At 47.3% G+C, this 12940-nt stretch overlaps 1 protein-coding gene across 1 annotated transcript in view; it reads right to left on the reverse strand.

The window, feature by feature from the left end:
* Positions 1-12940, reverse strand: part of LOC119174280 (multidrug resistance protein mrp-7-like) — a 104857-nt gene that overhangs the window by 75996 nt on the left and 15921 nt on the right. Inside the window, exon 7 of the mRNA XM_075883050.1 lies at positions 11227-11373. Within this exon, the coding sequence (XP_075739165.1) occupies positions 11227-11373 (147 nt within the window). The remainder of the gene's footprint in view (positions 1-11226; positions 11374-12940) is intronic.

Genomic DNA, 12940 nt, shown 5'->3' on the forward strand with positions numbered 1-12940 from the left:
TCCAAGCTACACGAACACACACGGAGCCAGAAGCAGGCCATAAGTACGAAAATTAGAAAGATGTGTGTACTACCCATCATTCCCATGCTCGCTGAAGCGCCGTGTGTTGCAGCTCCCATAGACACTAGCGCCAGAGCTTCCTCTAGTGTATATTGAGAAACTGTATGCTCGTGGTAAGCGCACCGAGGAGACGACAGCCATGGAAGCGTAAGTAAAGCTCCTGCGCGTTCGCACCCTCATTGTGCTCATCGATTCTACGACGTCTAAATTAGCGTTTCGAAGCCATTCTGCAGAAACAGGCAGTAGACCATAATATAACACTGGTAAAAAAATGGGCCCCGTATATGCATGGTAATTTGCAAATGTCGTAGAAAGAGGATAGTCTTCCGTGTGGAGAGACTGAACAAAACATTTATGTGTTGTTCTGTGCAGAAAAAATGGCAGCATATCCCCAGAGTGAATGATGGAGAGCGGGGCGAAGCATTCGTCCATCCATTCGTTCTTGCTTCCGTCCGTCCATGCGTCCGTCTGTGTGACCGTCCATGCGTCCATCCGTCCGTCCGTGCGTGCGTCTGTTCGTGCGTCCGTCCCTGCGTCCGTTCATGCGTCCATCCATGCATCTGTCTGTGTGTCCGTTCGTTCATCTATTCAACACTCCAAGTACCACCATCTTGCATCTTTTCATCATATATTCCCCATATAGAAGCACCGTCATCCAGCGGACATTCCGAGGACTAAACGAGAGCAGCCACAAGCACACTTTCTTACGACTTGCGTGCGAGTCTACCTCCCACTTTTAACCACTTCAAGTTCATGGTATATACTAGTTCACTGTATTCATGGAACTATGGCGCAACGCTCGTTAAACCTTTCTAAAACCAAGGAGGTTATACCCAGCCAGTATAACGTAGCAATCCTTTCTTTTCAGACAGTGAGCAATGTACATGCCAATGTCTGCTAAAGGGGATTGCAGCGTGCCCGTTAACTAAAAGCCGAATGCTCTTGTCTCTCATTCCCCTTTAGCAGCCATTTGCATGTACATTGAGCACTATCTTTTATTGTTTCACAACGCACTGAAGAAATCTCTCACCGGCACCACCTTGGAGGTCAAAATGTGATACTTGTTACACACTACTACTATGGCCACGAGGGACGAACAAGTGCCGCTATAAGGAGCTGCGCGTGTTTCCTCGTTGTCGTCATTAGCGTCTCAGGGCGTCCCTGGGCTGGCGGACGCCCGTATTGGCAAGCCAGCCCCCGAAGAAGGCGCTAGCCTTCGACGTAGTCGTACCCGACGGGACTAGTCCCGAAAACGTCGTTGACGCGACGTCTTCAATAGAAGGAATCGAAGAAGTGTACTGCGTTCAGCACTTTGGAGGCCGGAACTACCAAGTTACCGTCAACAGTGAGGCCGCACTTGCCCAAATCGTAGACGCGTCACACCTGATCATCAGAGGAGAGCACGTCGCCATCGTACCCCTGGGACCCCAAGTGACCCAAGTGATTGTCCTGTTCCTGCCGTGCCGCGTACCCAGCGAAGTCATCGCACAAGCACTCTCTCCCTACGGGAAGGTGCTGCACATCAACAGAGGACTCATGGGATCGCGCCCAACCGTGACCACTGGGACACGATACATCCGCACGGAAATGAAGGCTTCGTCACCGTTGCCCAACTACCTCAAGGTCGTGGGCCTTCTAGTAACCTGTGACTATAAAGGCATCCAGCGAGTGTGCCGTCGATGTGGAGACAGTGGGCGCTTCCGCATGAACTGCACAGCTCCGTTTTGTGGAAGGTGTGGCGTTTATGGCCACGACGGGAAAGGCTGCTCGCTGCCGTGTCGCCGTTGTGGGGACCCGCATGCCGCGCCATCAGGCCATTGTATTCCGAGGCGAAATCTAAAGATTTCCCTCCACTTCAAACAGGAACGCCATCTAAGAACAAGTGCGACGATTCTTCAACGCGAGCTGCGGTAACCGACCACGACCAAGGTGTGTCAGTCGCGACGCTGCACCAGACGCCCACTGCGTCCTCAACGATTCCGGACCTGGTAATCCTTCCAGGTACTGAAAACTTAAGTTCCCCGCGTCCCGTGGCCATTTCTGAGGAATCGCAGGCCAAGCCCTCGTCAGACGAGGCGTCTCGTGAGGAAGGCGTCTCGGATGGAAATATTGCATCTGACGCTCCTCGCGTTGCTGCTCTGTCCAGAATAAGTTCAAGTGTTATCGAGGAGTCTACATCTCCAGATGACGACACCTGCATCTAGGAGGACTCCAACAGCACCACGCGTGAGGCGCCCCTACAAGTTGATGAAGACACCAGCCCCAGTGACATAAGCCAGGACAGTGCAGACGCCTTTGTACCATCCTCGCTGAGGAACCTGGACTCCAAACGCCACCGGATGACTACTCGTGACTTAGAAGCCCCCACCAGAGACAGAAGTCCCCTGCGGACTTCAACGCTAGGGAGCCTACATGAACGGCCGTTTTTAGGGTGATTGATGTCAGCCTTTGACCCACTACATGCCGCCAACGCACCGCCGCCAACGCACCGCCGCCCGCCAAAACACAATGTTGCCAGACAGCAACGCCGCGCTGTCGCCCCATCTTGGTGCCCGCACTGCGTCTACGCCCGGTTGCGTTTAGTTCTCGATGATACGGCGTCGAACGTTGCGGTAGCGTGTCAAACGCTGCCGGTGAAGCCTTAGATGCCTGGATGCTGCGTACCGCACTGCACTAACCACAACAGAAAGGGGGTGCGAATGTTCCGCTTCCCAGCGAGCCCTGGCCGACGACAACTATGGCTGGCTCAAGTGAAGCGAGACGGCTGGGAGCCCACCAGTGCGTCTCGTATTTGCTCTGTGAGTACTGCGTATTTCGTTCACTGTTTTTTCCTGCGGCACACGTATATGTGTTTCGCGGTGTTCGCGATTGAGTAGATAACCGGAGTTGTCGTTGCTGCGTCCACGCATTGCGAGTAGGAAGCCCACAAACCGGACGCGTCCGTGCGTTCGTACGGAGACGCGCTCACTAGTCTGAGCTGTTGCCACGCTTGCGTTCGTGTCAGCGTAACCTCAGTATTATGTAGCAAGTGTTTGTGTGTGGGCTGCGAATTTCTTCGTGCGCTTACTTTGAAAACTGCGTCGCTTACACGACCCTGAGAACCGCCGCTGTCAAAAGCCCAGGTGTTGTGTGTTATTACAAGGGCTGGGCACCGACACCGTACGTAGGTATACGTGCTTGGTCGCCTCCCTACAATAATGCTGAATAGTCCAGCTGAATTAAATTCTAGCTGTTTGTCGCAAATGCATCTGCAGTCAGATGCCAGATGAGTGGCTCCAAATTGGCGGCGCACAGAAAACTATGCTGATTTTGTGGAAGCTGGCAACAGCGTGCCCCGTTGCCCGCTAGTTTTGGCTGAGTTTCTTGAAGGCACCTATTAACATGTCTCCACCCTTAAAACGGCCGTTCATGTAGGCTCCCTATTCAACGCGATCCCGGAAGCCCCGAGCCTCGGGTGGATTGCCTGGCCGGAAAAAATGACTCAGCCACTTGCGGGGCACCGGCTCCCGCACCTGGTAAAGGTACCCCTGCATTTGCGTGATCCTATACTATGTTTTAATTTTCCCCGTGGCTTTTACTCTAAAAGTTTTTACTTTTAACGTTCAAGGTTTCCGCAATCCACAAAAACAAGGCTGAGGTATTAGCTTTTGCGCGTTCAGTGCACTGTGATTTGCTGTTCGTGCAAGAAACAAATTTTTTCAAGCTTTCTGATGTACTCGCTTTTAAGCGCGTGTTCAATATTGATTGTTTCTTTTCGTACGCCAGCACGCGTTCGACTGGCGTCGGAGTCATTAATTTTTAACTGAGGTTTTTTACGTGACCATCATGTTTCCTTCGATGCCTTCGGAAGCGGGCTGGCGTTCGACTGCACCTTTTTTTCGTTAAGAATAAGATTTGTTGCCGTGTATGCCCCAGCGGCACGCGTGAACTCAAACGCGTTCGTCCAATCTCTTGATGCGTTCCTTTTAAATTCCCAACATGTGGTACTTTTAGGGGATTTAAATTGTGTCTTAGACTCACACGCAGACGTTCGAGGTCCGGGTCGCAGTCGGTCAAACTGGAATGCCAGAGAACTCGAACGTCTAGTGCAGCAATTGGCATTAAGTGACATTCATCAAAGCGTGCATGGCAGTAATTATGCCTATACTTGGCGTCGAGCAGCGTCGAGCAGCCGAATTGATCGCGTGTATGCATTCCCCAGTCTCTCATTACCTACGTTCACGACACCGGGGTAATGTCATTGCCACCGACACCAGTGTACATTAGCGACCATCGGTCGGTTATGTTCTCTCTCCACCTGCCAGCGGGGACGCCAACGATTCACAGACCATGGCGTCTCGATTGCCGCGTCCTTCAGGACTCTCAGGCTACGGAAAAATGGTACCGAGCGTTACACGAAATCGCTCATTGGGGCGGATGTAGCTGATTGGGATCGCCTCAAAGAACAGTGGCGCCATCATTGCCGTGCGCCGGGCAGAGGACTTTGCACCTGTATGCCGAAAGATGCGTTATTGTTAATCCAGAAGGTACGCATTGGCAATCCAGATCCCAGTCCTTCCACTGTAATGCGGGCATAGCAAGAGGAGCTCGTTGAGTGGTACCAACGTATTATGCGCACTTCTTCACACTCGGCTGCAGCTTGGCGCTGTAGACGTGCACCGTGTGTGCACCCTTAGGTACTAAGATGTGCACGCAGAGCTCTGCTTCGTCCACCAGGCTCGCCTGCCCACTCGCTGGACTCTCCCGCCCCAGCTGCTGCGGGCACGCGCGACTTTCAGGAATTCACTCAACACTTTAAGTCAATAGCTCAATCTGGTGCTACTGTCTGTTACCCAGGATCCGTTTCTTCGCATGCTCTGCTAAAAAATTTACCTCATGATTTCAACATGTCAAATGACATCCTGCTATCACCGCCATCCGATGACGAAATCAAGGGCGCATTAGACGCAATGGAAAAGGGATCGGCCCCAGGGCCTAACAGACTCCCTGTAGAGTTTTATGTACAGTTCTGGCCTATCATTGGTCCAACTATGTCACACATCATTCGCAAGTGTTTCCAAGATATTACACTTCCAACCTCTTTCCACAAAGGCCGTATAACACTAGTTCCCAAGAAAGACCCAATGTTCACGCGACCAGAAGATTGGCGCCCTATCATCCTGCTCAATGTAGATTACAAGCTCTTGGCCAACATTTTGGTGCGCTGAATCAGTCCATCTCTTGCAACATTAATCGCTCCCCACCAGGTTTGTTCTGTTCCGGGCCGAGAAATACACACCCATACGTGGTTAACGCGTGATGTCATTCAATACACCACTAGCCGATGTGCGCAAGGACTGTTGGTTTCATTAGATCAAGAGAAAGCTTTTCATTTCATAGAACATGGCTATATACTAAATGTTTTACGTGCATACCGATTCCCGGATAAGTTCATTGACCTCATCCACGCAATGTACACTAATTCAGAAAGTTTCTTCACTTAGATTTCCGTGAGGGTCACGCATTTAGAGTCACTCGTGGGGTCCGTCAAGGGTGTCCCCTCTCCCCAGTGTTATTTATCCTTGCATTAGAACCCTTCTTAGGGGCCGTTGAACCTCACCCGCACATTCGTGGCTTACCTCTACCCGGTAACACTCAAGTAAAGGTCACTGCATATGCAGATGATATTACTCTACATGTACATAATGAACAGTCGCTGCAGCATGCTCTTGATACATTCCATGATTTCGGTATTATCTCCGGTGCAAGGTTAAACTTTTCTAAAAGGAAGTAGTTTTTCATTGGCAGCACCAGCGGTCGTATCAACATCACGTCGCCTTTACAGTGGTCTCCTGAGATTTATATACTCGGAGTTACTTTCACTGCATTTGGTATACAGGATAGCATCTGGTCATCCGTTGTACAAACTCTTCTAAGTGATATCAAAGCAGCCAGGTACTTCAAATTTCCCCTCTTGTAACGCCGATACTTAACTCAAACGGTGTACCTAGGAAAATTTTGGTACCTTTGCCATTCTGTTAAACCACCGCTCCACGTCTGCAGGAAAGTGCAAAGCTGCATCTGTTAATTTTTTTGATCTGGTGGCACAAGATTGTTATCGCGTCCAGCGTTAGCTCAACCGCGAGATCAAGGCGGTTTTGCATTCCTTGACGTTTCCGTCAGAGCTTCTACATTGTGCCTCCACACTCTATTGCGAATACTGAGCAACGATGGCATGCCCGTACAGACACTGGCTCGCTACTATCTGGGGCCATCACTACGTGTCTTCTTGCCCGATAGACAAATAAACAAAGGTCCTCAATCAACTGAATTATCATCTTTGTATCGAGCCCTTCTGGCATTTCACCGACGTTTGGAAGCTACGTGCCCAGAGATAGAGGTGGCCGATCCTAAGTGGTGGACACAATGGTTGCCCTTCTATGGCTCTTGGTGCCCCAGCATCATCAATCTGTAATGAACCGCGCTTGGAAACCAATCACTGCCGCAGTGTTGCCAGGGCATCTCAGAGACTTTGTCTGGAGGTTGGGCTGGTGCTGGCTCTCCACGCGAGATCGGTTGCAGTGATGGCAGGTGGTTCGCACTTCCACTTGCCCCAACTGTGTCATGGTAGAGACCAATCGACATGCGACGTTTGAATGTGTGGTTTCCCGCCTTTTTTGGCGTGCGGTTAATGCTGGTTTTTGGGGACAGGGTGTGCGAACTTTCGTGTCCAACGGCCGATTTCCGCGTAGCCGCTTCTCCGCTCTGGTAATAGTTGTGGGGTTGTTCAGCCTTTGGAGAAACCGATGTGAGGCCATAGCTGCCAATTGCCGCCGGCGTGCCTTGTGGCCGATACTAGAAGAATGAGACGAGAGATCGCGTTCCTCTCCGAGGAGCTTTTCTTCCTCGGGAAGCAAGAGTTTCTGCGGCATTGGTCGTGCCCTTTCGTCAAGGTGGAACACGAAAGGATACAACTCATTTTTCGACCGACTTGGTGCTAAGCAGCGCCCGTTGAGTTGTTTTATATGATTTAATTTGTTACATATCATGTTTTATTGCATATATTGTATCGTTATACCATTGTATCATGATATCGCATTGAATTCTTGTGTACATAGATGCCAACATTGTCATGTATGTTAGAGCAAATGTTTTCACTGTAACGTAGTGATGTTAGTCGTGAAATATAGATGTGCCGAAGTGTATGTGCCCTGTTACTGGAATGGTATGAAGACTTTGTGTTCTGTACATGCTGTAAATAATTTTTTTCTAAACACAAAAGATACAAATGCAGCTGAGGAGTTTTCGATAAAGCCACTCAACGAATGTGTACTAAACTAGTCTTTTCTATTTCATTGTTTTAGTGTTGATTTAAGGAAGGGATGTTTTACATTTTCCACTTCTTTTGTTAGGCCTTACTTACGTGAGCTGTTCCTCTGATGATTTGTTTTAATTGCATGGAATAGTTTTTAAGTTTGTTAGACTGACCATAATATCAAAGGTCCACTCATCAGGTTTGGCAATTCTGAGCTGACAAGTGCGACGCGTAGACATGGGGCGTTCAGGATCACGTCTGGCAATTTTGCAACGCTATTCCGCAGAAATGGGTCAAATTTCAAACGTAACGCTGCTATAGGGCGCCCTTTCTTTTGCGGGCGCGCACCCAGAGAATAAGGGCATGACGTGCGCGTATGCATGATCCTACGTAGACGGCAATGCAGTGACGTTGGTTCTCTACGCAGACAACTGTGCTTTGACGTTGCGAACAGTGGCACGTGAGAGAGAGAGGTAAGCTTCATTGATTTCCGGCAGATGAAATGGCAAAAATAATTCAACACAACATGCGTGGTTTATGTAATTTGTAACTTGAAGAGATTATGGAAACTCTAGAAAAATATTGAGACGCACTAATGGTATGTGCGCGTGTTTTTTTCTATTTATTTTACCGTGAATAGCAACGAGATTCGGGGCTAATGTGCCGGCGTTTCATTTGTGTTCGTGTCCCCGCGGTCATAGAGTTTTCTAAAATTAACTAGAGGGCACCCTGGCGCTGCGATCGTTCAGCGACCATGGGAATGATGGGTAGTACACACATTTGCCTAGTCTTCGTACTTGCGGGCGGCGATTAGTACTTGCGGCTTCATTTATTGCTGTGTCTCAGTTTTGTTTTCAAAAAAAAAGAACGAACCCTTTTGAACTTAGTGACTTGATTCAAAATGGTAAGCCTAAAATAATAAGGTTGTGAAGCGCAAACGGTAATCATTTGCTAATTTATGTTTTCGTGAAAAAACAGCTCCAAGCCACACGAACACACAGGGAGCCAGAAGCAGGCCACGAGTACGAACATTAGACAAATGTCTGTACTACCCATCATTCCCATGCTCGCTGAAGCGCCGTGTGTTGCAGCTCCCATAGACACCAGCGCCAGAGTTCAACTCTATGCCCGTGGTAAGCGCATCGAGCAGACGACAGCCATGGAAGCGTAAGTAAAGCTCCTACGCGTTCGCGCACTCATTGTTCTCATCGATTCTACGACGTCTAAACTAGCGTTTCCAAGCCATCCTGCAGAAACAGGCAGTAGAACATAATATAACGCTGCTAAAAAAACGGGCCCCATATCTGCGCGTTAATCTGCAAATGTCGTAGAAAGACGACAGTCTTGCGTGTGGAGAGAGTGAACAAAACATCAATTTGATGTTCTGTGCAGAAAAATTGGCAGCATATCCACGGAGTGAATGATGGAGAGCGGGGTGAAGCATTCGTCCGTCCATTCGTTCTTGCTTCCGTCCGTTCATGCGTCCATGCGTTCACCATCCGTTCACCATCCATGCGTCCATACGCCCGTCCGTGCGTGCGTCTGTTCGTGCGTCCGTCCCTGCGTTCGTCCATGTATCCGCCCCTGCGTCCGTTCATGCGTCCATCCATGCCTCTGTCTGTGTGTCCGTTCGTTCATCTATTCAACACTCCAAGTACCGCCATCTTGCATCTTTTCATCATATATTCCCCATATAGAAGAACCGCCATCCAGCGGACATTATAAGGACTAAACGAGAGCTGGCACAAGCACACTTTCTTACGACTTGCGCTGCGAGTCTACCTCCCACCTTTAACCACTTCGAGTTCATGGTATATACTAGTTCACTGTATTCATGGAACTATGACGCAACGCTCGCTAAACCTTTCTAAAACCTAGGAGGTTACACCCAGCGAGTATAACGTAGCAACCCTTTCTTGTCAGATAGTGCTCAATGTACATGCCAGTGGCTGCTATTGGGGATTGCAGCGTGCGCGTTAACTAAAAGCCGAATGCTCCCGTCTCTAATTACCCTTTAGCAGCCATTGGCATGTACATTGAGCACTATATTTTACTGTTTAACAACGCACAGAAGAAATCTCTCGCCGGCAGCACCTCTGAGGTCAAAATGTGATACTTGTTACACACTACTACTACGGCCACGAGGGGCAAACGGGTGCCGCTGTAAGGAGCTTCGTCCCTAAAGCAGCACTCGCGTGCTTGGGGGTTGGTTGGGCTTGTTCGACCTCTTAGTCGGATGCCGGAGAGAGTAGGGAAGACACTTGTTTTTCGAAGGCTACGCGGTGGAGCCACCTCCTCTCATCCTCGTTTCGCGCCACTTCAAAAAAAGAAAAAGTTTTCTCAGATCGTAAGAAAATGATTGAAACCAACAATCGTGGCAAAATGCTCCTCATTGGATACACGACTTCCTTGTTGTAAATAAAATTTTTGTGGGGCCTGGTGAGTGGTCCTTTAATAACCACGATAGATTTGGAACGCTAATTTCCTTCAATGTCATTTCGCTGAAGCCTGCTTTTTGACTCTGTTACCGGTCCCGCCACGGTTGTCTAGTGCCTAAGGTACTCGGCTGCTGACACGCAGGTCACGGAATCGAATCCCAGCTGCGGCGGCTGCACTTTTGATGGAAGCGAAAATGCTGTAGGGCCATGTGCTCAGATTTGGGTGCACGTTAAAGAACCCCAGGTGGTTGAAATTTCCGGAGCCCTCTACTATGGCTGTCTCATAATCATATGGCAGTTTTAGGACGTTAAACACCACGTATCAATCAGTGAATCTGTTAACGCTGTTCATTTCTTTGGGGCATATCGAGAAATAATTTCCGATCTTTATAGAGACAAACGCTTACAGTGTCTCAGACTTTTGACAATCTTGCATCCAATTTTTATGAATGTATGTATAACATTATTCTAACAAACCCTTACGACATTGAACGTCATTTAGTGTCACGCATTTGGGTTAGTAAATAATTATACCAAATGAATATACTCACTTCTTTCAGCATTGTGTTCCGTTTACAGGTTCCGTCAAACTGCCCAGGCTAAATATTTTACCATATTTGGCTGACTACTGCATTGTTTAATAAAGCGGTGAAGAGTAATTTTTTGAGATTCCACAGATGCAGTGGTGCATTCTGCGTCTACGTCAATTTATATTTGCGTTATAATTAGTAAAGCACAGTAAAAAAACAGCCGTTATCATCATTTATGACTTCATTGGCCTAACTGCCTTCCGAATCTAATTGGTTGCGTCTCCCAAAGAAACAAGCCCCTCAGAAAAGTGCCATGGCTGCGTTTCTTTCTTTTTTTTATTGCATAGGTCTCAGACCTGCGATTTACCTGAAGGTTTATTTGAACGGCGATGTTATTTTATTTGCTCTCTGTAGTTAAAGTTTCAAGAGATAGCTATATATTCTACACCCACATTATCCAGCAATATTGGGCTTATTGAGATTTTATAAGCTTGAAAGAGCGAGTAGTTTCTCTGCGTAGACAGTTGATTTGCAGATCACGTTGCTGTCACACAAGTGTTCGACCTTTCTTGAAAATATTGGTCCTGATGATTGTCTTGCTAAATCGTGCAATGAGAGTTGGTACCACAGTGGTGTGCTTCGCTGTGTTCTTATTACGGAAATGAATTTCTAGACTTGTATCACACAACAACTGTGATGCATGTTGGGTTCAGGAGCATGTAGTTAGCGCATATTATGTACGTTGTCTACCTACGCATTGCGCTGCGAACTTCAGTTGTTGTCGATATACTAAAGCCGTAATTTTAGGTTAGCATCGAGAATCCTAATGTGAGGCGGTGGCTGTGATCAATGGTTGTTTTAAACATTTATTTTAGACACACGACGCTATATTAACGAAACTCACCGGGCTCTTTAGCCTAACAGCGTGGGTCAGCGTAGATGTGAATACGTCCATGAGTGACAGTGTGTACATACATGAGTATATGGTAGCTGGGCTGTATATTTTCTCCGGGTTTATGAATGTAACGGTGGCAAATGCCAGAATAGTCATCTGTAAATAATAAGATATCATTCAAACTACACAGAAACACTCGCTAGAGCGCTAAAATGCATTTCAAAGCAGAAAAACTGGCTTTTAGGAAAACATATGCCCCATATATTTAAGGTGTTTTTAATTAGTTTGGCGCCACCTCTCTATTTCTCTCTTTAGTTCCTCATTGCCCTATCCCCACGTGTAGAGTAGCGAACTGGGCTTAGTCTTGTTAACCTCCCTATTTTTCTTATATTGTCTCTCTCTCTAATCAGTGTTGCGCATTAACGTAAATTTCTGTAGATCGTATTTTTTCCAATGAGTTGTTCACAGGTCAATATATCATATTTGGGCATAGGACCACAGTTACAGCTCGGCAAACTCATTGGTATACCCTCTCAGACTCACTAAGACTCACCCCTCTATTCAAGAACGCCCCTTCATCCAACGCTCCACCTTTACTTCAGGAATCTGATGGGAGCGCCATCTCTAGGCTGGGAAAGTCACAGCATATCAGTGATAATGTACCACTATTCTTGAGTAACGCAGCGTCATTTTCAGCTGAGCAGCAGAGCACTGCACAAATTTGTCAAGTGAAGGGTGAAAGTCGAGTCGAGGAGCGTTTGTGAATACGGGGGTGAGACTCAGATCAGGTACTGAATTTGAGATCGAGGGAGTCTGGTTGAGAAAAATTTTGGCGAGTCTGAGTCCGAGCGCGATGGAGGTAGATATTGTTGAGTCTGCGTTCGAGTGAGACTTATTCGCAAAGTGTATGTCCTAAATGATTCTTGGTGGGTTGCATCTTTATTTGCCGACCTATGTCGCACAGAACAGGTTCCTTGAGCATGAAACTCTGGCTCAGTAATTACACAAGTAAAATCATACGTTCTTTGAACTTGGCAATCATTTTTTGGCGTTAGCTTTGTAGAAGTACTGCTTCGCCAACAATTCTGCCTTATTTTTTTTCGTCTTATATAGTGAAGTGCACTATATTAGGCGAACGCTCAATTTCTTTGGCAATACTTGGTTCAGTGATTCGTGCCATGGTAACTAAAGTACTCAAGGATGTGCATCAGATCACATAATAACATACCGTAAATATTTGGCCTATTGCAGAAACAGAATCATTCGCAGTATTTAGTTTAGACGTCAAAAAGGAGCCGAAAAATGAATGTCAATAAAGCAGGTGGGCTTGTTCTTGCCTACGCTAATTTGAGAATTCTTGCACTGCACCCTGCGCACAGGCAGTTCAGTTTAATTAAAGTAAGGATACACCATAACGATGTAGCCCCACAGATTCACTGACACTGTTTCACAATATTTCAAAATAACATAGCATATTGTCCTCAAAACAGCGCTGTGTCCGCATGTGTCTGAAATGCTCTATTCAATTTAACGCGTGTATGCTGTAGTGGCACTTTGGTTGCAGTCTCTCTTGGTAATATTTGTCTTATATTGGAACTGAAATATGTAAAACCGTGTTGTAAGGTAACACAACATATGCTAACCACCATTTCGCTGCTTTTATATAAATAATTGGCAAAACATAGGAGCGAACGAGTTCACTGCTTAGAAGAACCATGTGCTC

This window comes from Rhipicephalus microplus, unplaced genomic scaffold (assembly GCF_043290135.1).
Source record: "Rhipicephalus microplus isolate Deutch F79 unplaced genomic scaffold, USDA_Rmic scaffold_15, whole genome shotgun sequence".
Classification (NCBI taxonomy): domain Eukaryota; kingdom Metazoa; phylum Arthropoda; class Arachnida; order Ixodida; family Ixodidae; genus Rhipicephalus; species Rhipicephalus microplus.